The sequence below is a fragment of the Pristis pectinata genome, chromosome 5, assembly GCF_009764475.1.
Source record: "Pristis pectinata isolate sPriPec2 chromosome 5, sPriPec2.1.pri, whole genome shotgun sequence".
In the NCBI taxonomy this organism is placed as follows: Eukaryota; Metazoa; Chordata; class Chondrichthyes; order Rhinopristiformes; family Pristidae; genus Pristis; species Pristis pectinata.
In genome coordinates, this window is record NC_067409.1 from 49,820,566 (window position 1) to 49,848,074 (window position 27,509).

At 39.4% G+C, this 27,509-nt stretch overlaps 1 protein-coding gene across 9 annotated transcripts in view; it reads right to left on the reverse strand.

Moving 5' to 3' along the window:
• Window positions 1-27,509, reverse strand: part of LOC127570373 (tensin-3-like) — a 326,270-nt gene that overhangs the window by 84,102 nt on the left and 214,659 nt on the right. For 8 of the 9 annotated variants that reach the window (XM_052015880.1, XM_052015879.1, XM_052015884.1 and 5 more), the window contains 7 exons: window positions 25,479-25,529; window positions 21,160-21,282; window positions 9,880-9,944; window positions 9,114-9,197; window positions 3,399-3,511; window positions 2,532-2,592; window positions 2,321-2,396 (listed from right to left, as the gene is read on the reverse strand). In XM_052015880.1, the coding sequence (XP_051871840.1) occupies window positions 2,321-2,396; window positions 2,532-2,592; window positions 3,399-3,511; window positions 9,114-9,197; window positions 9,880-9,944; window positions 21,160-21,282; window positions 25,479-25,529 (573 nt within the window). Of the gene's footprint in view, window positions 1-2,320; window positions 2,397-2,531; window positions 2,593-3,398; window positions 3,512-9,113; window positions 9,198-9,879; window positions 9,945-21,159; window positions 21,283-23,057; window positions 23,108-25,478; window positions 25,530-27,509 lie in introns of those variants that run through there. The other variant, XM_052015887.1, reaches the window with a different exon arrangement.

Genomic DNA, 27,509 nt, shown 5'->3' on the forward strand with positions numbered 1-27,509 from the left:
CAGGGAAAACAGACCCAGCCTATCAAATCTCACCTGATAAATCAAGCCCTCCTTGTGAGTTGTTTCTGCACCCTCACTGGCTTAATCACATCCTTCCTGTGGTGTGGCAACCAGAACCGCACACCTCTGGTCTGACCTTCGTTACTTCTTTAAGAAAGTAGTTTCTGGATGAATGCATCAATTGAAAGGCTGATAATTATGGCTCATCCCTAGATCCATCCATTAACTCTGTTCTCTCTCCACAATGGTATCTCATCAATTGAGTACATCCAACATTCTGTGTTATAATTATAATGCATGTCAGCTTTCAGACCAGAAAGCCATAAAAACTACTAATAACAAGTAAACTGCACTCTTTCTAAAGTCGAAATTAAATATTTATATTGCACCAAACTAACTTTAGCATGAGTTACATTGATCACTGTCGGGGGTACGAGATAAATAATAGCTTGGATCCCCACTTTGCACTGGATGGAGGCATCTTGCCAAAACACACAACCGAGGCAGTGCTGATCCTTGTAAAAACAAAACAAATGGGACACCACATTTCGAAACTTAGTAGACCCAACTCAAGTTTCAGGATTCTACAGTCACAGCATAACCAGGACCGAAGCAGCAGAAGTGATGAAGTGCTAAATCAGACAGCTGTTATTTCATCAATGCAAAGCTTGTATTTTAGCAGGTTCAAGAACATTGGTTCCCAGGCTGGAAAGTGCAAGCACCTTGTGGGGGTTGAGAGGCCAAAGATTACAGGAGGTTTGTGAGGCTTTTGTAGTACTGAGACAACTTCCTAAGATAATTCACAATGACAGTAAATGTAACTAGAAATAGATTCCGCATGCCGGCTGTGAACAATCCCCAGGGCAGCCCCAACTCCATAAAAAAAGGGTGGCTTATGACGTTACCATGCATTTAAGGGACAGGGCATATTTTACCAAGTGTGAGGGGAATGGAGAACTGGGAGTAGAATGGTATGATATTGCTACACTGATGCTTGGCAACAGTGAAGGACCTGAGCGAGAATGGGGAAAGCAATGGAGAAACACTGAGGGAGCAAGTTAAATGCAATCATCTGAGGTAAAATATGCACATAATTTTGTTTTTTTTTAAAAGCGGTCAGTAAAAGGAGATCAGCGGACTCCTCACAATGGAAGGGAAAAAGTGGCAGGTCAATGATTAAGGCTATCACCTTCTCTGTTAAACATATCGTGAAAATGAAGAAAGATACAGCATCTCTCCAAAATAAATGGAAGGGATTGTAATGGCAGTGGATGCAGAGAAGCTTCAGGGAGACGTGGACAGGCTAAATAAATGGACAATTGCATGGTGGGTGGAATATAACGTGGGAAAATGTGAGATCATCCATTTTGGTTGAGAAAATAGAAAGCTGGAGTGTTTTTTTTAAATAGTAAGAGATCAACTGGTATTGGTGTTGAGGGGGACTTAGGTGTCATGAGGTGTTAACATGTAGATTCAACAGCCAATTCAAAGGGGAAACAGTATGTTGGCCTTGATTGTAAGAGGATATGAGTACAGGAGTAGAAGCATTTTGCTCCAACCTGGTGAAACTGCAACTGGAATATTGTGTACAGGTGGGGGCTCAGTGCCTAAGGAAGAAAGTGGGAGAGCAGAGAATGTTACCAGATTAATTCTCCGTTTGTCCAAATTAAACAGGCTGGGCTTGTACACTCTGAAGTTTAGAAGTACAAGGGCTGATTTCATTGAAACAAACAAAATTCCTCTGAGGATTGACAGAATAGGTGTGGAGTCAATGTTTCCCCTGGATGGTGTGTCTACAAACAGGGGTCACAATCTATAAACTAGAGTTCAGCCATTCAGGACATTGACAAGAAATGATTTCTTCACCTGGAAGATAATGAATTTTTGGAATTCTCTGCAAAGGGCGAATGGAAGCTCTGCCACTGAGTATAGTCAAGACAGAGATCATCAATTTTTGGGCATTAAGGAAATCAATGAGTTTAGGGATAGTGCAGGAAAATAGACTGAAGTAAAAGATCAGCCACAATCTTACTGATTGATATAACTGGGGCCAAATCAAGCAGATCAAGTCAGTCTCAGAAAATTCTTCCTGTTTTCCTCCCCAAAAATGTAATAAGATTCCTTTGTATAATTTATGTTTATGTTTTCCTTGTGAATGCTGCTTGTATTATGCTATGTGCCTGTGATGCTGCTGCACGTAAGTTTTTCATTGCAGCTGTGCATACATGCACTTATGCATATTACAATAAACTCAACTTTGAGGTAATTTTTCCTTCACTTTGGTCAGGCCACGATTGTTGTTGGGTCACAGTGAACTCACCATTATATCACCTTTAAGAAGCTGCGCTGGCTCTATCGAAATGCATATTCTGCTCTGATTTTCAGCCCCAACATTGCTATAAAAAAAAGGAATGGAATATGAAACATGTTTTATTTCCATCCACCTCCCCTGCCTCCACGTGAACAGAAGGACTAAAAATGCAAAGTCAAATCTAGTCAAACCTGGTTTACATTATTAGAGTAAAACTTACTAGATTCCTGAAGTGTAGACTGGTTGCATTGCTTGGTAAATCTTTAAAAATGGGCGGCAAACTGCAAAATAACAATTATTAAGTGAGAATTCCTGCCATTTGAAACTTATAATATCGAGTTTCTAATACATATCAAATATTAAATTGCACAGCTATGTACAATTCTTTAATGGCTGATCTACAATAAATACTGTTCTTCAAATTAGCCTCATAAAGGAAAGGTAAAGTGAGGTACGATTGTATAGAAAATAGAATTTCTTTTTATCACGGAAATTAAGCCTTGATAATAGTCAGAGTAACACAGCATGGAAACAGGTCCTTTGGCCCAAGTTGTCCACACCAACCAAGATGCCCATCTAAACTAGTCCAATTTGCCTATGTTTGGCCCATATCCCTCTAAACTTTTGTGACCCAAATACTAAACAGAAATTGGTCAAGAATTTAGCTCATCATTTCTTTCTTTTGTGGAAGCATTAGTTCCATTAATGAAATTTTCAGCTTGTTAAGGGTGGCTGAATGGCAGCTTTAACTCCAGCCTCTACCGTTTGCAAGTGTTAGTCATGGAAATGTTTGCCATTAAAAACACATTTGAATTTTGATAAAACATTAAAAGTTGTATGATCATTTTATATTTAACTTTACTGAGCAGTTTCCTGAAGAGTAACCAAATAGTTCTCTGTAGCTGATTCCCAGGCAAACCAGTTTGAGAATCAAGTCACAGCACTCAGAGTACAGCATGATTGCAATTCTTAACAAGGCCATTTTGCAGCTTATGAACACAAAAGGAGGTTCATCTCAACTATTAATGATTGTTATTTAGTGACTAAATTTCTCTGTCCCCATTCTTTTCTGACTTCAAAGAATTACCTCCGCCGGTATCAAAACTGGGAATGCCATGCAAAATGACAAAGTGCAGGAACAATGGAGTGGTGTTCATTTTCACTGAACCAGACAGCAGACCATTTAAAAAATGGACATACCTGAAGGAAAAAAAAATATAAAGTTAGTCTGATCTATGGTACTTACAGTATATTACTTTCTTTAATCTTTCAACTATTAAAAATGCATGTTCATGTAATGTCATGAACTAAATGTTGCGAGATGCACCATGGGAGAAGCGAGTAAGTGAAGCAAGTTCCTGGGAGAGGTGGTCCTTTCCAATTACAGAAGGTAGACATTTGAAATGAATGTTGGGTAACACTGGTCTCCATGCGGATACTGGAAGCTAGAACAAAAACAGACACTGGAAGTACTCAGCGGAACAAGCAGCATCTGTGGAGTCAAAAGGTGTAAGTCAACGTTCTGGGTCAAGACCCTGCATTAGGACAGAGGGGAAACAGGAAAGATTGCCAGAATGCCAGTACATAGCAGGGGTTTGGGGAACGGAGGCTGGTAGCTGATAGATGGAACCAGATGGGGAGGGGCTGGTGGGCAGATAGAACCAGGTGGGGGAGTGGATGGGAGGGATGAACAAAGGGAGAAGAAAACTAAGTGGACAGGGCAGTGTGTACAATGGGAGCACTCGGGGCAGCGGGTGTGGGTTACCTGAAATTGTTAAATTCAATATTCATACCATTGATTGTTAGCTACTCAAGTGGAATAGGAGGTGTTTGTTCTTCCGATTTGCGTTAGGCCTCTCTGAAGCAATGGAGAAGGCTGAGGACAGAAGGGTGAGTGTGGGAATGGGAAGGGGAGTTAAAATGACCTGCAACAAGATGGCCATTGTGGACAGAGCACAGGTGTTCTGCAAAGCAGTCGCCTAGTCTACACTCGGTTTTACTAATGTAGGGAAGGCCACATTGCAAACACCAAATGCAGTAGATCAGGTTGGAGGATGTGCAGGTGAATCTCTGCTTCACTTTGAAGAACTGTTTAGATGGTGGTGGGGGGCGGGGGGCAGCGAGTTCAGAGCAGATGTGCTGAAAATGGAGGAAACGTGTGTGGTATGAGGGCTGCATCAATTATGGTAGAAGGGAAACCTTGTTTCAGGAAGGAGGATGACGTTTCAGAAGCTTTCTTGTTTGGCTGAAGGGAGCGGGAAAGCCATCCGTGCATTTCTCCTGAATTAGCTACAACTTTCTTCCTATTTATTCTGTTACCCTGAGGACGGGGCAAGGCGAGTAGGTGAATGTTCCTTCATTGTCAAGGTTTGTCAGCTGGACTCCTTGCAGTTAATCCTTTTCTATTTCCTAATATGAAAGCTCACACATTCATGGTCAGAGATCTGCAGTTAATATTTGACTTTCATCGAGTCATACAGCCTGGAAATGGGGCCCTGGTCCACGCCAACCAAAATTCCCATCTAAGCTAGTCCCATTTGCCCATGCTTAGCCCATATCCCTCTAAACCTTTCCTACCCATATACCTGTCCAAGTACCTTCTAAATGTTGTTTATGCACCTGCCTCAACCACTTCTGCTGGCAGCTCATTCCATATACTAATCACGCTCTGGCTGAAAAAGCTGCCCTTCAGGATCCTATTAAATCTCTCCCCTCTCACCATAAACCTATGCCCTCTAGTTCTTCATTCTCCAACCCTGGGAAAAAGACTGTACGTATTGACCCTATCTATGCCCCTTAGGATTTTATACACCTCTATAAGATCTCCTCTCATTCTCCCCCACTTCAATGAACAAAGTCCCAACCTGCTCACCCTCTCTCCATAACTCAGTCCCTCAAATGCTGGCAACATCAGGATCCTTGTAAATCTCCAATCAACAGATCTTTGTAAATCTCCCCTGCACTCTTTCCGGCTTAATGGCAACTTTCCTGTAGAAAGATGACCAAAACTGGACACAATATTCCAAATGTGGCCTCACCAATGTCTTGCACAACTGCAACATAACATCACAACTTCTATACTGAGTGCCCTGACTGATGAAGGCCAACTTGTCAAAAGCCTTTTTCACCACCCTGTCTCACTTTTAAAAGCTTCCCACTTGCCAGATGTTCCTTTGCCTGCAAGCAACCTACTCCAATCAACTTTTTCAAACCCGTGTCTAATACCATCAAAATTTACCTTGCTCCAATTTAGAACTTTAACTTATGGATCAGGTCTGACCCTTTCCGTAACTAATTTAAAACTAATAGAACTATGGTCATTGGTCCCAAAGTGCTCCACCACTGACACCTCAGACAATTGTCCTGTCCTATTTGCCACTTAAATACAGTACAATCTAATAGTTTTGCTTTGTTTCAATGCTCTAATTAAAGAATTTTTCAGATCCTATAGAATTCTGTTTTAGGTTTCTTTCTGATGGGAATTCAGTATTTTAGGACAGAGGAAGTTCATAAGTCAAATTTGTACAAAATACTTGCTCAGAAGAGACACCATTAACACCTGTTTCCTTTGAGAAGTTATTCCAAATTTTGCGGTCACCAGATTTGTTTACTGCACTTCCAAAATCGACATAACATGTTCTCAACTGAACCTTTTTTCCCCCAAATAAGCCATGAAGTTTACTTAAAACTACAGATTTTTGCTTGGTTACTACCCAAAATGAACTTAACACACAAAAGCTTCAGTGTTGTGGGAGTGGATACCAATGATCCAATTTAATAACTGCCTCCATAACTGTGGCACTTCATGTGTAGAAGAGACATGCCAGTTCCCAAATGAAGTTTCCAACAACACAATGTAGTTTTAAATTTGTTCCTAGAATATCTATTCCTCAAGCTTACATGGGTCCTTGAGATTCCTGTGATCCCTTTCAACATTTAACACTTACCGCTTGCTTTGCATCCTGTACAGCAACAAAACTTTTTGACAGCTTTTTAAAAGGAATAGCTTTAAAAGGAGTGTTCGTCAGGAACTGAAGGCTACGCTAGGGAATTTCAATTATTGGGAATAGAAAACCTGAATTAAGCTTCATCAGGACTTTTCAGACAGTTAAAAAGCAACTCATTGTCTCTGTGCTTTGACAGACTCAGAGAACAGGAAAGCATCAATGATGAATGACTTGTCAGCCTCGGTCATTCATGAGATCACCGAGGCCACAGCTTCTTCCCATGCATCTCCAGATAAGCATGGAGCCAAGGTCCTATTGGGGCCAGCAATCCTAGGTGTGGAACAGCAGAGTTTAATAGTCCTTTGCTAAATGGTGGTTTATTTCTGATGTATCCCACTGCAATAAAGAAAAATTGAATGACTAGTCTATTGCCAATCTCATTTTTCAGGCTTCAGGGAGTGAGGTCCCACAATAGAGATCTGTTCCAAATCACAAAGCATGAACCTGAGTTGCTTTTGTAACTTTAAGAAGTAGATTACATGTTTTTTATCCTGTAGTTTAAAATTAGAAATAAAATCTCAACATATGTGCATTGAAAATAATCTCTAAGATTTATATTGGTTTAGAAGTAGCACGATTATGTTCAAAGAGTTAGATTTTCCATGAGAAAATCACAATGCTAAGACTATTGCTCTCTTATGTACTGCCAAAGCAAGCTATCCTTTGAAGTAGCTACTCTACATGTTATAGAGTATTGGTTAGTTTAGAAAAAATAAACGAATATGCCAATTTAAAGTGGGTTGCTCCTTTCCCCAGATGGTGCTAAACAGTTATCCTTAAATTACAAAAGCAGAGCACCATTTTCATTACAACCAACGTTAATGCAAATATCAATCCCAAATACTCAGAGGAACTAATTGGCACACTAACTCCTCAGCTCAAGTCAAGAGTCCAATCCATACTGTATTAACTGGCATTAATGTGTCCCGACTGCATGAATCGTGTGAAATGAGCCTGAAAACTTTACCCAGAGGGCATGTGGCACACCAGGGACCTGAAATATATTCTAGTCTCCAGTAACCAACATCATTAAATTATCTGTATTTTCCAGAGTTATAATGGAGATGACTTTCATATTAATACCCCACATTATTTCACATTCATGTAACAGAATTAGTAAAATAGTTCTGTAACATGAGGAGTCCAAGAATGCAGTAAAATTTCCTTCAGTTGTACCAAGCATGGAATCATTATTGCAAAAGCACAAAGCTAGGTACACTTTTGCTGAAATTGGCATATTAGTGATAGGAAAATGTTATATTTTTGATAGGATTATTAAAGTTGTCTTTGCAGCCATGGCAAAAATATACACTTCCACTTGTATTTGTTATGGCAATGCTTAACAAGTTTCACTTCCTTTTTCCAGCTGGGTCTAAAATGATTTATTCACCAAAAGCTATCCATTAACCTTGCAGATATAAAAGAGCCCTTTACCAAGGAATGGAAATTTTATCAAATACTTCATCAATAAAAGGTTGTTTATTTACTTCATCCAACGCAAGTATACATTTCAAAGTACCCTCCACTGCACACGACTGACTGACATACTAAACCTTAAAAAAAACTTGATACAAGAATATCATACAGCATTTCATTCATGTTCAAATGTGCCACTAGAAACACCATTACAAACACTATTGATTTAAAAATATATCAAGTTGAAATTTAATGGATAAGCTATCAATCCTATAGCTGATTCCCATCTTTGCAGCTATGATTAATCTCCGGCAAGGTAGCAAAAGAATGTCACAACTGGTCGACATTGCATCATGCTAGACGGGGTGAATAGGGGTGGCGGTGGAAGAAAGAGGGGTATCAGCCCTCTGTGTTCACTCTTCTGCAGCATTTTTCTCTAGCAGTACATCAACCTTCCACTTCAGTTCTTGCCACCCACTGTAATTGAACAGATTTCCAGCAAGGACTTGTGCCCAAAATGAGCCATCGGGAACCCCAGGTTTCAGAGAATAGAAAAACAATTGTACAGGAGGGCAGAGAAAATAAAGAAAAAACAGAGCTGATAGTTTCCTGGTTCTGCTTTTTAACCATTACAGTGAACGAGATTGTTTAACACTTTTAAGTACCTGGAATAATTTCTCTTGTTTTGCCACATAAATATCACTGCATGACTGCTATACTTTGCTTGAGAACTACTCCTGTTTTTTTGTTCTCAAGCATTCTGTTAGATAAGGAAAAATGAGTGCCAAATAGTCTTTTATTTTTGCAGCAGATTGTATGCAATTCAATTCAATGGATTAGAGGTCAAAATTTGGGATTGTGTTGGTACGCATGTGTCCAGGATGAAAACTTTGTCTCTAAAACACTAATAATATTTCTAGCATCTTTTCTTCATTCATTTTTCTTCAGTAAATATGAAAACAAGCAAGCAGTAACTTTAGCAGTTCACCAGAGGTCATTTCAGTTACCTCTCACCATTCTCCAGATGTGTGCAATTACAATGTAGTGAAAATGTACTTAATAGGGAGTAAGATAAAATCTTAAACCAAAAATGTAAAATTATTTACACAAAATCCAATGCCAGATCTTTTAAAAACAAAATTGAAATGTTAATTCTTGAATTCTAAATTTATTTTTCAAACTGTGGTGATAGATTATCCAGGCTGCTCAGCACACTGCTGCTTTAAGTTCTACTTTGGGCTAAGGAGTCTTAAATTTTGTTCTTCATCTCCACTGAAGTGATTTGCAAGATATCATTAAAAAATTGATTAGCTCATACCATTGGCTAATCAATAAAAGGAGCTCAAATGAGACCAAATAAGCTAACTTCCCATACTCACCGTTTCTGTGATGGCTGCATTAAGGCAGAAACTTTATCATCATAGAATTTCTTCATTGCAAACCTGTCAAGAGCTTGATCAGCACTGTAATGATAAACAGTTCAGATGAGTGAACTTTAAGCATCAACAGCAGGCGAAAGTAATGCTTAGATGGCAAACATCATTTTAAAGTCAGAAAGCTGTTCAGATAGACATGAGAAAAACTGAAAGTTTTAAACAAATTTGTACTGTTGTACTGATTATGAAGTGGGACCGGGTTAGTTGCTTGCCTGCCAAATTTCTTAGTAGCTGTCTGTTGAGCAGCAACGGCAAGGTTAAATTTTGTACCAAAGCAAAATATTGAAGATAATTGGAACAATAAATCCTGGAAATTTTCAGCAGGTCAAGCAACATGTGGAGAAAAATGAGAATTAACATTTCAGTTTGATGAATTTTTATCAGAACTGTTCTAATGAAAGATCACCAAGCTGAAACTTTGACTCTTGCTCTCTTTCCATGTATTACCTCAGTATTTCCAACCTTTTCTGTTTGATTTCAAGTTTTTTTTTTAATATTCATTTTATGGGATGTGGATGATACTGGCAAGGCCAGCATTTATTGATCATTCCAAGACAAAAGGAATATACCTTTTGCATAAGATGGCAAGACAAGAGTAGGAAAAAGGAAAAGAACATAATGAATTCAACAAATCACCAATTAACTAATCGAGTCCTCACAATCAAAGACTGTACCAACTTTAGCGAAGTGCATCAATTTCAGGTATTACCTTGCAGAAATATTGGTGAAGTGCATATACGATGAAATAACCACTCCTATTCTTCCTTTACCTCCCTGGAGAGAGAAAAAAATGAACCAAGTGAAACCTAGTTTCTGATTGGCATCTAAAGGGTATCCACAAGGTAAAAACATGCTGCCTGCTTCTGTCATTCATCACATGAATGATATTTACAAGATTAATGAAGTATGCACAAGGAAAGGAAGGATATTAACCCTAGTTGGAAATCTTTTATAATACAAGCGAGCTTTTCACTGCACAGTCAGCACCATTACAATTATTATTATAGAAAGATAGTCAAGTGAAGCATTAGGATTTAATTTGCCTTTAAATGAGTAAATTAGTTCCCAGTAGAGTTAAACTGATCTCCACAGCAGTTAATTATGTAAGAAATAGAATAATTAAGACATTTGCAAGCCTGGAAGCACATTAAAACAAGTATCACTGACATTAAAGTGCTCACTTAGCTGAGCAACATTAAATATTAATTGATATAAATAGGAATGAAAGCCCAAAGCTTTCATTCAAATAAAAGAACTCCCACTTTAAGACAATTAGAAAATAGTTCTTGCTACAGCTTCTGAGAAATTGTATCACTGCAGTTTTGGTGGGGTGGGGCGGAGAGGGGGTGGGTTAGTTCATGAGATTTTGTCGGTTAAATAGAACAACTTCTGTTATTTTACACAGATCATACTTGACTTTTCTCTGAACCTTACGCTTTCCCAGCTCGAATGGAGAACTATGTCACAGCAGGTAGATTTAGCTTTTGTTCTGGCTTGCTTGCAGCAAAGAATGGAATGTGATTAATTTTACTTCCATCCTTGAAGACAATTGAGACTGGCTATCTCCCCTCTTTCTTTCCAGACCAGATTATGGGTCTCGACCCGAAACATTGACTGTCCATTTCTCTCCATAGATGCTGCCTGACCTACGAAGTTCCTCTGGCACTTTTTGTGTTGCTTGAGATTAGTTAATGTCCATTGCTTGAGATTAGTTAATGTGTTGGTAATGTCCAAGCATCCAGAAATATTTGTCTCTATCAGAGTAGCAGGAAAGCCTTTCCACAAATTTCTATATAAATCTACTGTCTAGACCCTTTTAAATTTAACGTTACAATAATTTGAACTGAATATACATTTAAACCAGGTTTCCTGTTTTTAAAACTTCAGCATTACATTTATCGTATAGTCAACCATTCAGAAATGTTCCTGACCAAAACAGGACCATTTGGAGATGTATGAAGATCAAAAAATTGCAGATACTGAAAATCTGAAATAAAACAGAAAAAGCTAGAAACAATGTCTCAGGTTGGAGACACAAGAGACTGCAGATGCTGGGATCTGGAGCAACGAACAAGAAGCTGGAGGGACTCAGCAGGTCAGGCAGGAGCTGTGGAGGGAATTGGACAATCAACATTTTGGGTCGAGGCCCTTCATCTGAATGGATGAAGGGTCTCGATGTTTCAGGTTGATGACCCTTCGGAAGTGTAATTACTTTAAGCAAAATACAAGATTTTAATGAAATTATAGAGCTTTATTTTGCAAACTTGCGACTGTTCATTGAATCTGCTAAATATTTAACTGTAAATATAATGATGATAGGTTGAGTGAGCTAGGGCTTTTCTCCTTGGAGAGGAGGATGAGAGGTGACTTGATAGAGGTGTACAAGATGATAAGAGACATAGATCGAGTGGACAGTCAGACTTTTTCCCAGGGCGAAAATGGCTAACACAAGGGGGCATAATTTTAAAATGATTGGAGGAAGGTATAAGGTCAGGGTTAAGTTAATTTAAACAGAGAGTGGTGGGTGTGTGGAATTTACTGCTGGTAGAGACTGTGGGGGCAGGTACATTAGGGACATTTAAGAGTCTCTTAGATAGACACATGAATGATAGAATAATGGAGGGCTATGTGGGAGGGAAGGGTTAGATAGATGTAAGAGCAGGATAAAATGTCGGCATAACATCATGGGCCGAAGAGCCTGTACTGTGCTGTAATGTTCTACATTCTAATAAGGAACAGTGAATGGACTCGGGTAAATGATCCAAGGCATGCATTTTGCACAAGGTCAGATTAGTTAGACTCTGTGACTAGGTTCCACCTAGCTGCGGTCTGATCTGGTTTCAGATGTATCATACCTGGCAAGACTACTATACAGTATCTGCCACTATAGCTCAGATAGGGAGAGGGGAAAGGAACACAAGAAGAGCTAGATTAAGGTGATACTCAATTTTTGAGTAAAGAATTTTATCTTATTCCAAAATTTGATAATTTTGATTGCATCACACAATCAGCAAATGAAATATTTCCAACTGTGCATTGGGCAACACAGTGGTACAGCAAGTAGAATTACTGCCTCACAGCTCCAGTGATCTGGTTTCAATCCTGAACCCCTGGTGCTACAGTCTGTGTGGGAGTTTGTACATTCTCCCTGTGACTGCATGATTTTCATCCAGGTACTCCAGTTTCCTCTCGTGCACCAAAGACACACAGATTGGTGGGTTAGTTGGTCACTGTAAATTGCCGCTAGTGTGTAGCTAGGCAGTAGAATCTGGGTGTAACTGATGAAGACCCAGGGAGCATAAAATGGGATTAGTGTAAATGGGTGGTTGGTGTGTAGTGCAGATTCGGTGGGCCATAGAGCCCAATTCTGTGCTAAATAATTCTAAATCCCCTCATTATAAACAAAGTTCAACAAACAACACCCGACAACAAGCTAATTATGATTTTCCTCCACATTCAAATACTCGCAATATAATTTTGTGGATCCCTTACAGCACACAAGCATATAATCATTTAAAAATTATAATAAAGAGCAAGAATAATTAAATAGAAACTTCGAGGTTCAGAAAATTTAAACTACAACAATACAAGTTATGATTTAGAACAGGCAAGTCCTTACACTCAGCCTAAACCCTTTGTGAAATCTCTGAGGTCAGATGTTTGGAAACCTGATGCAGGCTGTTAAATATGTTTTTATTGAATGAATCTGTTCTTTAAATGTTGTCTTGAAATGGTTAACAACAGATGAATCAAAGGTTCTGGGGGACAGGCAGAAAAGTGGGGTTTGGGCTGCAATCAGAACAATCATGACTTTTTGAATGGTGTAGAATGCTTGAGTACGCCAGGTCTTGTTTGCATTGGTGTGTGTAAATAGGATTATTATGCTGCTAACATTTGAAATGCCAACTAATCAAGCAACTACTTCGATTACTTTCATTCACTGCAGCTGGATTAACTAATAGAAGATCGAAAAAGGGGGATGTCCTGGGGCTGAAAGACTTTCACAATAAAGAGAGTAGTGGGCAGTATTATTGAATGGATTTCGATTACACTGTGATGGTAAAAGCAGTGAGGGTGGGCAAGCGGTGGTGCAGAGAAATCTGTGAAAAGCACAAGCAAGCTCTCATTTTACTTTTCTTCTTCATTTCCATTTTCTTCATCATCGTCTTCATCTTCATCTTCTTCAACTTCATCACCATCTTCATCACCTTCTTCATCCTCACCATCTTCACCATCTTCATCACCATCTTCTTCATCTTCACCTTCTTCTTCCTCTTCATCACCATCTTCATCACCATCTTCATCCTCACCATCTTCATCATCATCTTCATCTTCACCATCCTCCCTGCAGACTGGGAGACTCATTTGTGTATGTATCGGAGGTCAAGATAGCCCACACCACGTTGGTAAGTCTGGCATTCTTCATGTTCGAATTTGGATAGTGATGTATCTTCAGGCTGCTCAACTGTGAAGCATCACAGTCAGCCAAGGAGCATAAGAAGCAGGAGTAGGCCACATGGCCCCTCGAGCCTGCTCCACCATTCAATAAGATTACAGTTGCTCTGATCTCAGCTGCAACTTCCACTTTCCAGCCTGGTTACCAAAACCATCGAGTCCCCTCCAAATCTAAAGAAAAATCAGCCTTGAATGCACTTAAAGACAGCAGACTGGGTTGGAGAATTCCAAATATTCACAACCCTCTAAGAGATGAAATTCTTTATCATCTCAGTCTTAAATGGGTGACACCCTATCCTGGAACTCTGGCCCCTGATCTGAGATCATCCCGCTGGAGGAAACCCATCGGAATATTACACACAAGTGACTGCAGGTGCTGGAATATGGAGCAACAAACAATCTGCTGGAGGGACTCAGCGGGTTGAGCAGCATCTGTGGGAGGAGAGGAATTGATGTAGTGTCTTGACAATTCCTTCCCCCCCCACAGATGCTGCTCTGCCCACTGAGTTCCTCCAGCAGACTGTTTGTTGCCCCTCAGAATGTTAAATGTTTCAAAGGTCAATTGCATCCTTTCTTAACATGAACACGCTTTCAATCAGAGGTCATTTAGTCACACTGCAGCTCATCTTAGATCCATTTCTTAGCACTGAGACATCATCAACATGGATAGCAGTAACCTGACTGCAGCTAAGATAGCCACAGAACTGAACTTTCTGGACTGCCTTTATTTTATTCTTCAATATGCTACAAGAATTCAGTTTGGTGTTCCTGATCAATTTATGTATCATCTCTTCAAATCATAAGCTTTGCTGTTGGGAAGGAGCAACAGCATTAAATGTCCAAACTGCTGCTTTGATCAGTGAATTTACTTGGGCACACAAGGAACACTCTCTCTAAAACTAAGTCTTTCCCAAAAGTACTATGATAAATCATTATAAAAATAGATTCAATGCTTAAAAAGTCTAAGGTGAATGGGGGAGGAAAAATCAATAAGAAATTTCACTATAACAAACGTCAGATGGAAAAAAATGACACGGACACAGAGAGAAACAAATGACTTATAAAATTAAATGGCATTGACAGTACTGTGAAACTGCATCAGTAACAAGTTGCATCATCTTGTTTTGCACTAAAAATTCCAAATCCAATCCCAGAATTTGGAATCGCCATTGAATGTGTCTTGCTCAGGGACAACAATCCAGCAAATGTAGTAATATGCAAGACTTAGGAACAGCAAAGTGTAGGTACTATTCCTCAGAAAGGAAACAAAGAAGCATTGAGCCTAATAAGTGAAAAGCAGACTTGCCTCCAGGAGAGTGAGACGTTGCAACAGAAAAACAAACTAAAAATAGCTCCATCTCAGTCAGATGTAACGTCTCACCCTGCATTCGTTCTGTTAGTTGAACATGCTCTGCTTTACAAAACATTACACAAGTTCAAAATTATTTTTCAGTTGTTAGCACTATGTGTTAACAACTTTATTGCATTCATATCTGCAATCACACTGGCTCACTTAGGCCCTGGTGAAAATACACAACGTTTTAAGTTAATCTTTCTAGAGCTGTTTGGAACCTGGGAAATGCTATTTTGGACAACTTTGGTTCTTTCAATCATGAGTAACTCAGTCGATTCATTATAAATGGGTTGTTCATTGTATTAGATGTTCAACTATGAGAGGATACAACTACCAGACGGTGTTGCTAATAAATAATGAGTGTGGGAATAGGGAGGATGATGTAGTTGTTGCAATGCTACCATGAAAAAGAGTTACCACCAATATTAGCTGCACGATTTTTCCTTTTATGACAATTTTCTTAGCTCACTGCAGTTAAAAGGAGGGTACAGGCCTTTTTTCTGTATAAAATCTAAACTGGTAGTGATTATATATTTTGGCTTAATATCTTAAAATAAAATCTTAATATCTAAAAATAAAATTTGGGCAATTTCAGTGAAGCCCACTTAGAAGTACACCTTGACCTTTATTTAACAGGTCATTCTACTCTGCTGAATACTGTTTCAATTTCAATGACTGTGCACAAACATGAGGCTCTGCCAAGTGTTCTGAACCATGCACTGTAACCAGTCTCCGAAGCCACATTCTATTCCACAGCTGCACTATAAAAGGCTGTAGGTTATAAAATAAAACTTCCAAAGCACTTTACATCATTAAAAAATTGTTTTACAATGAGCCAAAATTCTTTGGAAAGTTTTAAAGCACACCTATAGATCCAGCAAAATCTATAGCAAAGGAAGAAAGGTGAAATTCGAACCTCTTACCCTAACAAGGGTCAATTGACACTGTGAATAGTGAGGATGATAGATCTTTGTCAGGGCAGGTTATAAAGGCGCACAAATCCTCCCAAAGCAAATGGAACATAAATCCAGATCAGCCATGATCTAATGGAATATTGAAAAAAGGCTCAATGGTGATTGGCCTATTCTTCTTCTTACCATAGAAGCATAGAAAACTACAGCACAGAAAACAGGCCATTCGGCCCTTCTAGTCTGTGCCGAAACATTATTCCGCTAGACCCATTTACCTGCCCCCAGCCCATACCCCTCCAAACCTCTCTCGTCCATGTATCTATCCAATTTACTCTTAAAAGTTAAGAGCGAGCCCGCATTTACCACATCAGATAGCAGCCCATTCCACACTCCCACCACTTTTTGAGTGAAGAAGTTCCCTCTAATGTTCCCCCTAACATTAGAGGGAACTTCTTCACTCAAAGTGTGGTGGGAGCATTCCAAATTATTATGCACATACTATTAATGAGAATTCGACGCTTTAAGAATGTCACCATCAACTGGAGTACTTGGTAAGAGATTTGTGTGAATGGACATGTGAGGTATGATGCTCCCATTTCCTTCAGTATAATGGAAATCCACAATGCAGTCTTAAACCATACCATCTAGACTTCCCAGTCCTGTACTTTCTTCAGTTAGCTGGACTCAAACAACATGGCTAAAGTGGTTGATACAGCTGACTTCAATATCTTGGGACACGAGCCGAGATTGGTGGAGGAAGTGGGTTTGTGGAAACTCATCTCAGGGTCTCATAGATGATTATCCTATAGACACTTGCTGGAAAACGTGCAGATGTACAGGCAGTGCGGAAAAGATCAAACTTGACCAAAATACTGTTTTGTTGAAATAATGTGCCAGTCTTCTATGTATAGGCCTTATACACGAAGAAAAGCAACTTCGGTAAGTGCAGAACTGAATCCAGCATGGGTTTCACCCTCAACAGCAGACAATATAAAATGGTTAAGGGGTGACAATAAGTCAGCAAATAATATTATTTTAAAATTTCTCATTAACTGGTCAGATTTTAAAAGCTGATGGAATATGGACATTTTTTTTGCAAAATCTTTTGAAATTAAAAGATCACATAACGTGCTACCAAATTTGTTGTTTGGAGATGCAAGAAACAGCAAAAGCACTGACTAGACATACAGATTTGTTAAAATTGTGTATGACTGACAGGAAACAAAAACAGTATTGGACCTTCATTCATGCAAATATTGTGCACTTTTACACAGAGTGAACAGACAATGCAGAAACTAGTGCACAACTGAGACTTTTATCACTTGCACTAATATAAATTATAACCTAACAATGCACAGGCTGCCATTAATAGCTCCTTCAGCAAAAAATAACCCAATGTGTGGTCACACTGACCCTCTAGTACTGGTTCCAAAAATATCATATGACTGCAGCACCAAGCTATATTGGGAAACAACCTATCATGCCTTCTAAATGGAGTAAAACTGCCGGAAATACAGCCAGAATAAACAAGAGTAAAAGTCAAAAGGTGCAGAAGATTTTATAATAAATGATACTGGTTAACATTTCTTCAATTTCAGATTTAGTAATGTGACCTTTTTTGGAAAAAATTCTGATGAAGGCTTTCAAAAATAAAACTGTATATCCTGTATACATAATCCTCAAATACACTTGGCTCATTGGGGTCAAAACAAATAAAACACATGATTTTTAAAGGTTTTACCCTCATGAACAGTGATTCACATCGGGAAACATCTGCACAACTGCTGCAATCTCAGCTCTTTCTTAGTGAGTTTCAGCATTCAGTCATGCTGATTTTTTTTTTATTCATTCATGGGATGTGGCAGGAATGGCCAACATTTATTGCCCGTCTCTAATTGTCCCGAACCAAGTGGCTTGTTAGGCTTTTCAGGTGACAGTGAAAGAGTGAACTAGATTACTGTGGGTCTGGCCAGACTAAGTAAGCATGGCAAATTTCATTCCCTTAAGTATATCAGAGAACCACATGGGTTTTTAAACAACAATCCAGTACTTTCATGGTGACCATAAACTGATAACTAGTTTTTTTTTTACTGGATTTAATTACTTCAATCTGAACTCTTATCTCCAGATCAATAATTCAGGCCTCTGGATCTTAGTCTAACAGCTACTATACTACCTATCGCCACACAGATGTACTTTATAGCAACATAGACCTAGTCGGTATGTTTTTCCTTTTGCCTCATGCCATCAAGATTTTCATTGTACTCATCACAACAGTACCCTTCAAAGCCCCTCTCTCTGCCATCAAAACTATGAGCAGCGAGGAACCAAATTTGAAACTCTTTTGGAAAAAGAGCTTGGTAAACAATGCAAATTACTTCCATTAACTGAATATGTGCAACTCCTTCATTTTAAATTGGGAAGAGGGCTATATGAATTTAAGTGAAGGAAATTACTTTTTCATGCCCGAGTACTGGATTCAAGGGCATCAAAGACTGCTGATTAACCTTCCTCTCTGGCAACAGTAAAGGTCCAACAGGAAATAAGATTTTTTATCACAAATCAGTTTATGTAGCTCTATGTCCCAACTATAATCCCACTCACGATTTGCCACTAAGTTACGATCATACTTAAAGTGATCACTAGAAAGGAAGTGTTTTTTGAGGTTGTTAACAGTATTGCTGTAATTACAAAGTATAAAGAAAATTTTATTCTGCATTCAAGCGTGCTGTATACGATGATTTAAAACAACAATAAAAATCCGAAAGAAAATCTGTCCTCCATCAAAATGTTTCTCAGCTGACAACCACAACTGCAGTATTTCTTCTACTTTCTCAAGACATTCATGTTTATCGTCTGAATGAGATCGTCAATTTAACAAGAAAGAGAAAATTATTTTTTTACAATGTAGAATATTTCTATTTAGAAAGCCATCAAGGCCTATTGAGTATATGACGACTAAATTCAACAAATCACTTAGAGTCATAAAGCAATACAGCAGGGATACAGGCCCTTCGGCCCAACGAGTTCATGCTGACCACGGTGCCCACCCACCTCGTCCCAATTTCCTGCGCTCGTCGCATATCCCTCTGAGCCCCACCCCTCCATGTACCGTTCCAAGTGCTTCTTAAATGATACTACTGCACCTGTCTCAACCACTTCACTGGCAGCTCACTCCATATACTTACCACTCTCTGCGTGAAAAAGCTGCCTCTCAAGTCCCCTTTAAAATCTTTCCCCTCTCACCCTAAATGTATGCCCCCTAGTTATGGACTCCCCTACCCTGGGGAAAAGATTGCTACCATCCACCTTATCTATGCCCTTCATGATTTTATAAACCTCTTTTAGATCACCCCTCATTCTCCTACGCTATAAGAAATAAAGGCCTAGCCTGGCCAACCTCTCCCCCTAACTCAGGTCCTCTAGTCCTGGCAAAATCCTTGTAAATCTTTTCTGCACTCTTTCCAGTTTAACCACATCTTTCCTGTAACAGGGTGACCAAAACTGTAGACAGCACTCCAAGTGCAGCCTCAACAATGACTTGTACAACTGCAACATAATGTCCCAACTCCAATACTCAATGCCCTGACTGATGAAGGCCAGCGTGCTAAATGCCTTTTTCACCACCCTGTCTACCTGTGACGCTGCTTTCAACGAACTATGCACTTGTACTCCTAGATCCCTCTGTTCCATTACACTCCCTCATGCCCTACCATTCAGAGTACAAGTCCTATGCTGGTTTGACTTTCCAAAATATATCACCTCACTCTTATCTATATTGAAATCCATTTGCCACTCCTCAGCCCACTTTCCCCACCTGATCAAGACCCACCTGTAATCTATAACCTTCTTCACTATCAACAACACCTCCTAATTTCGTGTCATCCACAAAATAACATCAAACCTTGTGCATTTGCATCCAAATCATTTATGTAAATAACGAATAACAAGGGTCCCAACACTGACCCCTGCGGCACACCACTAGTCACTGGCCTCCATTCTGAGAAACAACCTTCAACCACCACCCTCTGCTTCCTACCTCTGAGCCAATTTTGAATCCACCTAACTAGCTCTCCCTGGATTCCATGGGGCCTCACCTTCCAGACCGGCCTACCATGCGAAGGCCTTGCTAAAGTCCAAATAGACAACATCCACTGCCTACCCTCATCTACCTGTTTGGTTACCTCTTCAAAAGACTATAAAAGGTTCATCAAGCATGATTTTCCACACACAAAGCCATGCTAACTCCTCCTAATCAGACTCTGTCTATTCAAATTCTGGTAGATCCTGTCCCTCAGAATTCCCTCCAGTAACTTCCCCACCACTGACGTCAGGCTGACCGGCCTGTAGTTCCCTGGCTTGTCCTTGCCACCCTTCTTAAACAATGAAACAGCATCAGCCACCTCTTCCAGTCTTCGGGAACTTCACCAGTAGCTAATGATGAAGCAAATATCTCCACAATGGCCTCTGCAAATTCTTCTCTAGCCTCGCACAAAGTCCGAGGATGCACTCAGTCAGGTCCTGGGGATTTATCCACCTTAATGAGCTGTAAGGCTGCAAATACCTCCTCCCTGGTATTACGAATGTCCTCCAAAACATCTCCACTTGTTTCCCTTATCTCTTGAGCAACCATGATTTTCTCCTCAGTAAACAATGGAGAGAGCTATTCATTAAAAATCCTGCAGCTCGAGAAATAGGCAGCCCCGATGATCTCTAAGGGGACCTACTCTCTCCCTAGCCACCCTTTTACTCTTAACATAGCTATAGAACGTCTTAGGATTTTCCTTTATCTTGCCTGCCAGATCCATCTCATACCTTCTCTTTGCTCTCCTGATTTCTCTCTTAAGAGTATTCTTAATCTTTTTATGGTCATCAAGGGATTCACTCACCCCCGACCTCCTAAACCCAATGTATGCTTCCTTCTTTATCTTGACCACAGCCTCAATATATCTCGTCAGCCAAGGTTCCCTGAACTTGCCAGGTTTACCCCTCACTGTAACAGGAACATGCTGCTCCTGGACTCTCGATTTCACACTCTTAAAAGCCTCCCACTTGCTATTCATTCCTTTACCTTCAAACAGGTTCACCCAATCGACCTCTGCTAGATCCTGCCTAATTCCCCCAAAATTAGCCCTGCTCCAATTTAGGACCCTAACCTGTGGACCTAACCTGTCCTTTTCCATCACTATCTTAAAACTAATAGAAAACTTGTTTTAAACTTAAAATAATTACATATTAAAAACATAATAACATCATAGATAATGCTTACCCTGCAATGAATAACCACCACATGAAGTGGGTCATTGTTTAGCCATGTCTCCATTGCTTTGCATATAGTACACATCTTATCCAGAGGTGGTGCATGGAGGTCGGGCCAACCCACGTCCATCACCTGAAACAAGCAGCACAGTTTAGATTTTTAAGTGCCAACAGCAGACCTCAAGTATAGCTCCATTATGTTTATTTGGCTTGTTTTAAAGAATTTATTGAAACACCAGGATGATTCTGTGCATATATAATCAAATTGGGAGCAGGTGCAGGCAACTCTGCCTCTCAAGCCTGCTCTGCAACTCAATACAATCATGGTTGATCCAACTGCAGCCTAACTCCACATTCCCATCTATATCTGGTAACATTTTACCCCCCCCTTACTTATCAAGAATCTCTCTACCTCTTTCTTAAAAAATATCCAAAGACTTTGCTTCCACTGCCCTTTGAGAAAGATTGACAACCCTCAGAAAAATCTTTAATCTCATTTGTCCTAAGTGGGTGACCTCTTATTCTTAAACAATGATTCATAGCTCGAGATTTTTCTGAATGAGGATACATGCGCTTCACATCCACAGTGTAAAGACCCTTTGGGATCTTGCATGTTTAAATTAAAGCCCTTTGCACTCTTCCATACTCCAATGGATTCAAGAGTAGCATGTCCAACCTTTTTTCAAGAGACAACCCACCCATTCCAGGCATCAGTCTAATAAACCTCTTAACTACTTCAAATGCATTTACAACTTTGTGTGTCAAATTAGTTAAAATAAAAATGCATATGTTGCTATTAAGTGATTGTCACAAAGGAACTAGTGTGACATGTAATGTTTTTAGAATTTTAACACTTATTATTCTGGACAATATACAGAAGAGTATGTTTACCAGACTGTTATTGTGAATCTGGATAAAGTAAATGTAGTTTTTCCATTGCTTAAGGTAGTGAATCATAAAATAAAAACTAATGTTTTCTTCCTTTTCCTCAATCACTGTTCCTTTTTTATTTAGAAAGCCATTTTGGGTAGTAGTAAAGATTATTAGAACTCATGGCCCTGCTTGTTGGGACAAAGTGAAGTCCTCATCTAAAATGGAAAAAAAATGACCAATGAGAATAATGGAAATTCCTGAAACATGTGGTTTTAACCAACTTGATCACCCATTGAAAAATAACGGAAATTTCTGAAATTCCTAAAAGGAAAAGGGTAAAAGTCAATGGAACCACGGGACTATTAAATTCATGATGAAAGGTTGATGAAGTTGGGCTGTAACTCACAGGAAGAGAGGAAAAAAAAATGAAGAGACTGATACAAGTCATAAAGAAGAGGCAAACTGATAAAAATTAATGTCGAAAAATGTTCACAGGGATGAAGGGTTAAAAAAATTGTGGCATCATTTACAAAAGAAAGTTTGCCATAAATAAGGAATTCAAACACAGTTATTTCACACCAAGGTTAACTGACATCTGGAATGTGTTACCATGGAAGATCATTAAAGCAAATAGAATAAATGATAACAAGATGTGTTTGTGGAGAAAAAAAGGAACCAAATGACTTGTGAGGAAACAGGAATGGGAAGTTGAGGTCATTCAAAATGTAAGGGCATTCCTGGAATCTGAAGCCTTTTGATGCTCCTAAGTTTCTTGTATTCTTATGACAGCATGGTGTTCATTCTTCTTATGTTATCATTTATAATTTCTTCCACCAGTGAGAGTGAAAACAGTAAGTAATTTAGTCCATGACCAACTTAATAATCCCCGCAATGACAACCAAAATAATAATTGCAGGTGAGACTGATTCTTCAGAGGATGTCAACTAATAAACTGCATCAAAAATGTCCACTTTTCTCGGAACTGCATAGATCAAAGCTTCATGAAAAATTTTGGATTCGAAATTGAAATGATACCTCATGCACTCAGCAGTTTGCCCATCACGTAAATATCAACAGAATAGAAACCCTCTGCTGTTCCATCCAGGACCAATTAATGAGCAACTTAGAAGATGGACGATTCCATGCAAAATATCTGCTGTTCCCAAACATCCTCCGATGTCTTATTATTATGCATCAGGGATACAAAAGAAGCGCATATTTGAGCATGCAGCCATAACAGAAAGGAAATTAAGACAATATTGATTCACATACATTTTGATGGAATGTTAACCTTTCAATTTATTGTTCATGTTCTAGAACATGCATGTCGATTTAAAGGCACTGTCCACCATGACTTTTGTTGTGACATGACCTAGCTAACAACATGATCCCAAAAAGCAATCCAGGAACCCTTAAATCGAAGGGGGGGGGGGGGGGGCGGTGAGATGTTGCAATCCCAGAAAACTGTATGGCGATTTTCCATAACGTGAAGCTGCATTATCATTGCATACATCATACGTCAAGAAACACAAGTTTAAAATTGTGTTTATTTATTTACCTTTTCTCCCCCCTCCATATAGATTCCGTGAGAGTGAGTGTTATCTCACATCTCAAATTTTTGGGTAGTGACTTGTGAATTGTGTAAGGGCAAAGTTCCATTACCCAAACAGCCACAATGTGGGGGTCGCCTGCTTTTCAGGGAAGATGACAGAGAAAGGCCCGTTTGTGCCAAGTGGGTGTTGAGGAGGCAAAAAGATAACTGTGGCCATGAAGAATAATTGAGACACAAGAGACTGCAAATGCTGGAACAAAAAAAAAACACAGCGGGTCAGGCAGCACCTGTGAAGGGAAATGGACAGTTGACGTTTCGGGTTGAGACCCTTCATCTGGACTGATAGAGGGGAGCTAGCAGGTATAACAAGGTGGAGGGAAGGGATGGAGCAAGAACTAGCAGCCAATAGGTGGATCCAGGTGAAGAGGGGCGATGGGCAGATGGAGGAGGGAAGAGCGGAAATAGCAACAAAGATTGGGAGGTGATAGGTAGAGGCAACAGAGGGCTGCAGATGTTGGAATCTGAGAGGAGAGGAAGGTGGAGCATGGAATCAAGTGATGGAGGTGGGGAGGGCAGATGAAAACAGTGGGTGGAGGGGAACCAGTAGGGGGTGTGTGTGGGTGACGGACAGGTGGAGTGGGTAGATGAGGGGAGGGGGGTGGTGGGAGTAGTTTACCTGAAATTGGAGAATTCAATGTTCATACCATTAGGTTATAGATGACCCAGGTGGAATATGAGGTTTTTTTCTTCTGGTTTCCGTTTAGCCTCACCCTGGCAGTGGAGGTGGCTGAGGACAGACATGTCGGTGTGGGAGTGGGGAGGAGAATTAAAATGGCTAGCATCCGGGAGCTCCAGATGGCCACAGCGGACGGAGCGCAGGTGCTCAGCAAAGCAATTGCCTAGTTCGTGCCTGGTTTCACCAAGAGTGGTAGATGTTGGTTTGACAAGAAGCTTCAGTACAGATTTTTACCATGTGCTTAGCATCAAATTAATCAGAATTCAGAAGAGTTTAAGGAGGGGTCCAAAGTTGGACAAGTCCTCCTCAAAATGTGATGTATATTTCACATTCTGCAACAAATGCAGAAGCTGTGTAATCAAATATAAAACACTATTTTATTTGTACATTTGTTGAAACCAATAACACCTTAACAGCAGTTTTTCAGGGGTAGTTTACCTTCGAATTGCATCAACCATCATGACAATAAACCTGATCCAAAGCCCCCAGAATCAATCTGATTTAAAACACAATTCATTCCTCAGGCAAAGTCAACAGACAGAAGCAAAATAGGAACAAAAGATTGGTATCCAGTTTCCCTGCACTGTTCAGATTTTGTAAACCCTATTTTAGAGCAGGGAACAGGAAAGTAAGCCCTTAAGATTTTTACTTAATTGAGAAAAAAAAGCAAGTAATTATCATTGCCCTACAAAAAATTAAGATGGGCAAAAACATCTCTTATGATGGACAGTACATTTTACTTTCCTGATGTTATTTTCTTACATATTACACAGACCAATTTGTGTTCTCCACAATCTACTGCAATCTTAGTAAGTACTCCTAATTCAGGAAGAATATTTAGTTGGCTTTACTAAAGGAAAGCCTCAAAGCCGCACAGAGCTGCTTGGGTTAGTGGGAGTGCTATGTCTCTTATTTTTGGTTTCCAAGACCGTCCAAGTGATGAGAAAAGCTACAGACAGAAACATCAGCAGGTAGAATATAGGGTAGAATAATCTAAAGTACAGAGGCAAACAAAAAAGATGTAATATTTTAGTTCAAGTTCAAAAATATAAAACTACAATGACAGCTTATCACATGGTATGTCACAAGATTAAATCAAAGATATGTTTGTTTTAACCCATAGGTCAGAAATGCAAAAAACAGTGTGCTATTTCAATAAAAACCATACCTTGGAGTTCAATTTGGAGAGATCATACCTCCTTTCAGAAAGATTAAAAACCTGTGAAAAGAAAATGAATTGATTTAATAAAGGAGAATGATAATATTTTACTAGCATTTGTTAACCATCATGTCTTGAAGTTTAAATGTGAAGCATACAAAACAATGTGGTGATCTGGTAGAAAGATCAATATCAACATTCATCAATCCCTGGTTTACTCCTAAAACCATTATCTTTTTTGCCTTACGCTTAAACTTTCTAAACATAAGGATTGTGCTATTGACTCTCATTCACAACCTTGAAACTTCTGGTTTAACCTTTAGTATTATTTTTACCATAAACATTCAACTGGTAAACACTGCCAGATTATCTAACTAGTTTAGAATTCTCAAATGTTTACAACGAATACCTTCTGAATACCTATCATACATACACATTTTCATTCTGCTGTATCAGATGGGGAAGAAACAAGATAGGAGTCCAAAATACACTCAGCTTCCAAGATTGAGATAATTTATTATTCAGAGTGTGCTCTCAGCAGGATTCTCAACTGATAGTTTACCACAAGAAAAACTATTTTTTCCCATCTCAAAAGCATTCCTTTTCTCACCCAACTGCAACTTGTTTGCTGTTAGGCTCCACAATGATCATCCAAACATTCCTACAGTTTCTAAGCTCTTAGCGCTCTCTTACATTCTAAGATGAGGAAATGAAGACCGATTACTCTGTCTTTCAGATAATGATTCTCTATCTTCTATTCAAACTTTCTCTAGACTGTTCTTCTGCTTTTGTCCATTCACACAATCTTCCGTGCTCCACTATCATCCTGTTTTGCCCATTTTAATTTTTTTTGCCCTCCTCTCTATCAGCAGCCCTCACTTTCCCCCTTTCTCTGCATCTTAAAGTATTTATCTCTAACCTTCCCACATTCTCAAAAGAGGCAAGAAAATATCACCAAGAAAGAAAAAGCTTTTGGCCACCATTAACAGTGTCTCTCTCTGCAGATGTTGCCTGCCCTTTAGAATAAGAAATAAGAGGAGTAAACCATATTGTCCTTCGAATCTGCTCTGCCATTCAATAAGATCATGGCTAATCTGACGTTGGCCTGAATCATTTTCTTGCCTGGTTCTCATAAGCATCAATTCCCTTAAAATCTTAAAAATTTACTTCAGCCTTGAATATTCTTAAATGACTTGGCATCAACCACTCCCTGGGTTTAGAGAATTCCAAGATTGATAAAAATTCCTCAACTCATTCTTAAATGGGTAACCATTAATTCTGAGACTCTTCCCACTTCTTAAAGATCCCCCTAATAGAGAAAACATCCTCCCAACATCTACAGTGTCAAGTCTCCTCATAAAATAAGCACATATTCATCTAAAATTCTGTAAGTATAGGCCCAGTCTGCTGAACCTTCCTTCCTTCATACCTGGAATCAATCTAGTGACCCTTTACTGCACTATCACCAACATAAAGGTATGCTTCCTTACAAAGGAGATGAAAACCATATGACAGCTAGGAAGCATTCAAAGCATTTCTGTGGGCACAGCTTGCCATTTATGGTGATAAAGGGCTGTACAGCAAAGAGCCTTACTAACCACTTGAAACTGGCTATGGTCAAGGATCTGCAACAGGAAGGTCTGCTCCAGTGTGAACCTTGGGGGCAGGGGAGCAATAAGTGAGGCCAGCTTGCCATTGCTAGGAAATACCAGGCCGCTCTGGTTTCCTGAAGCTGGTATTTTCATTGCATACTGGAGCCATTATTAATTTTCAAGGCCTTCAATAATTCATAGCTGTGAAATTCCTCAAATCTTTGAGTCTGGACAAGCTTGCAAAATGCATATATCCAAACACTGTATACTTTGATTTGGATTTCAGCTACAGAGTGCAAGACTTATTTTTGACATCTGCATTCAATTAGTGCCCTTTTTGAAATTTGTCTCTCTAAACAGGATACCAATTATAGAAGAAATAAGCAGCACAGGATTTGCTTGAGAGAACACTAGGTTTACTGTGTTAATCATGTGATTTCAGTCCTTG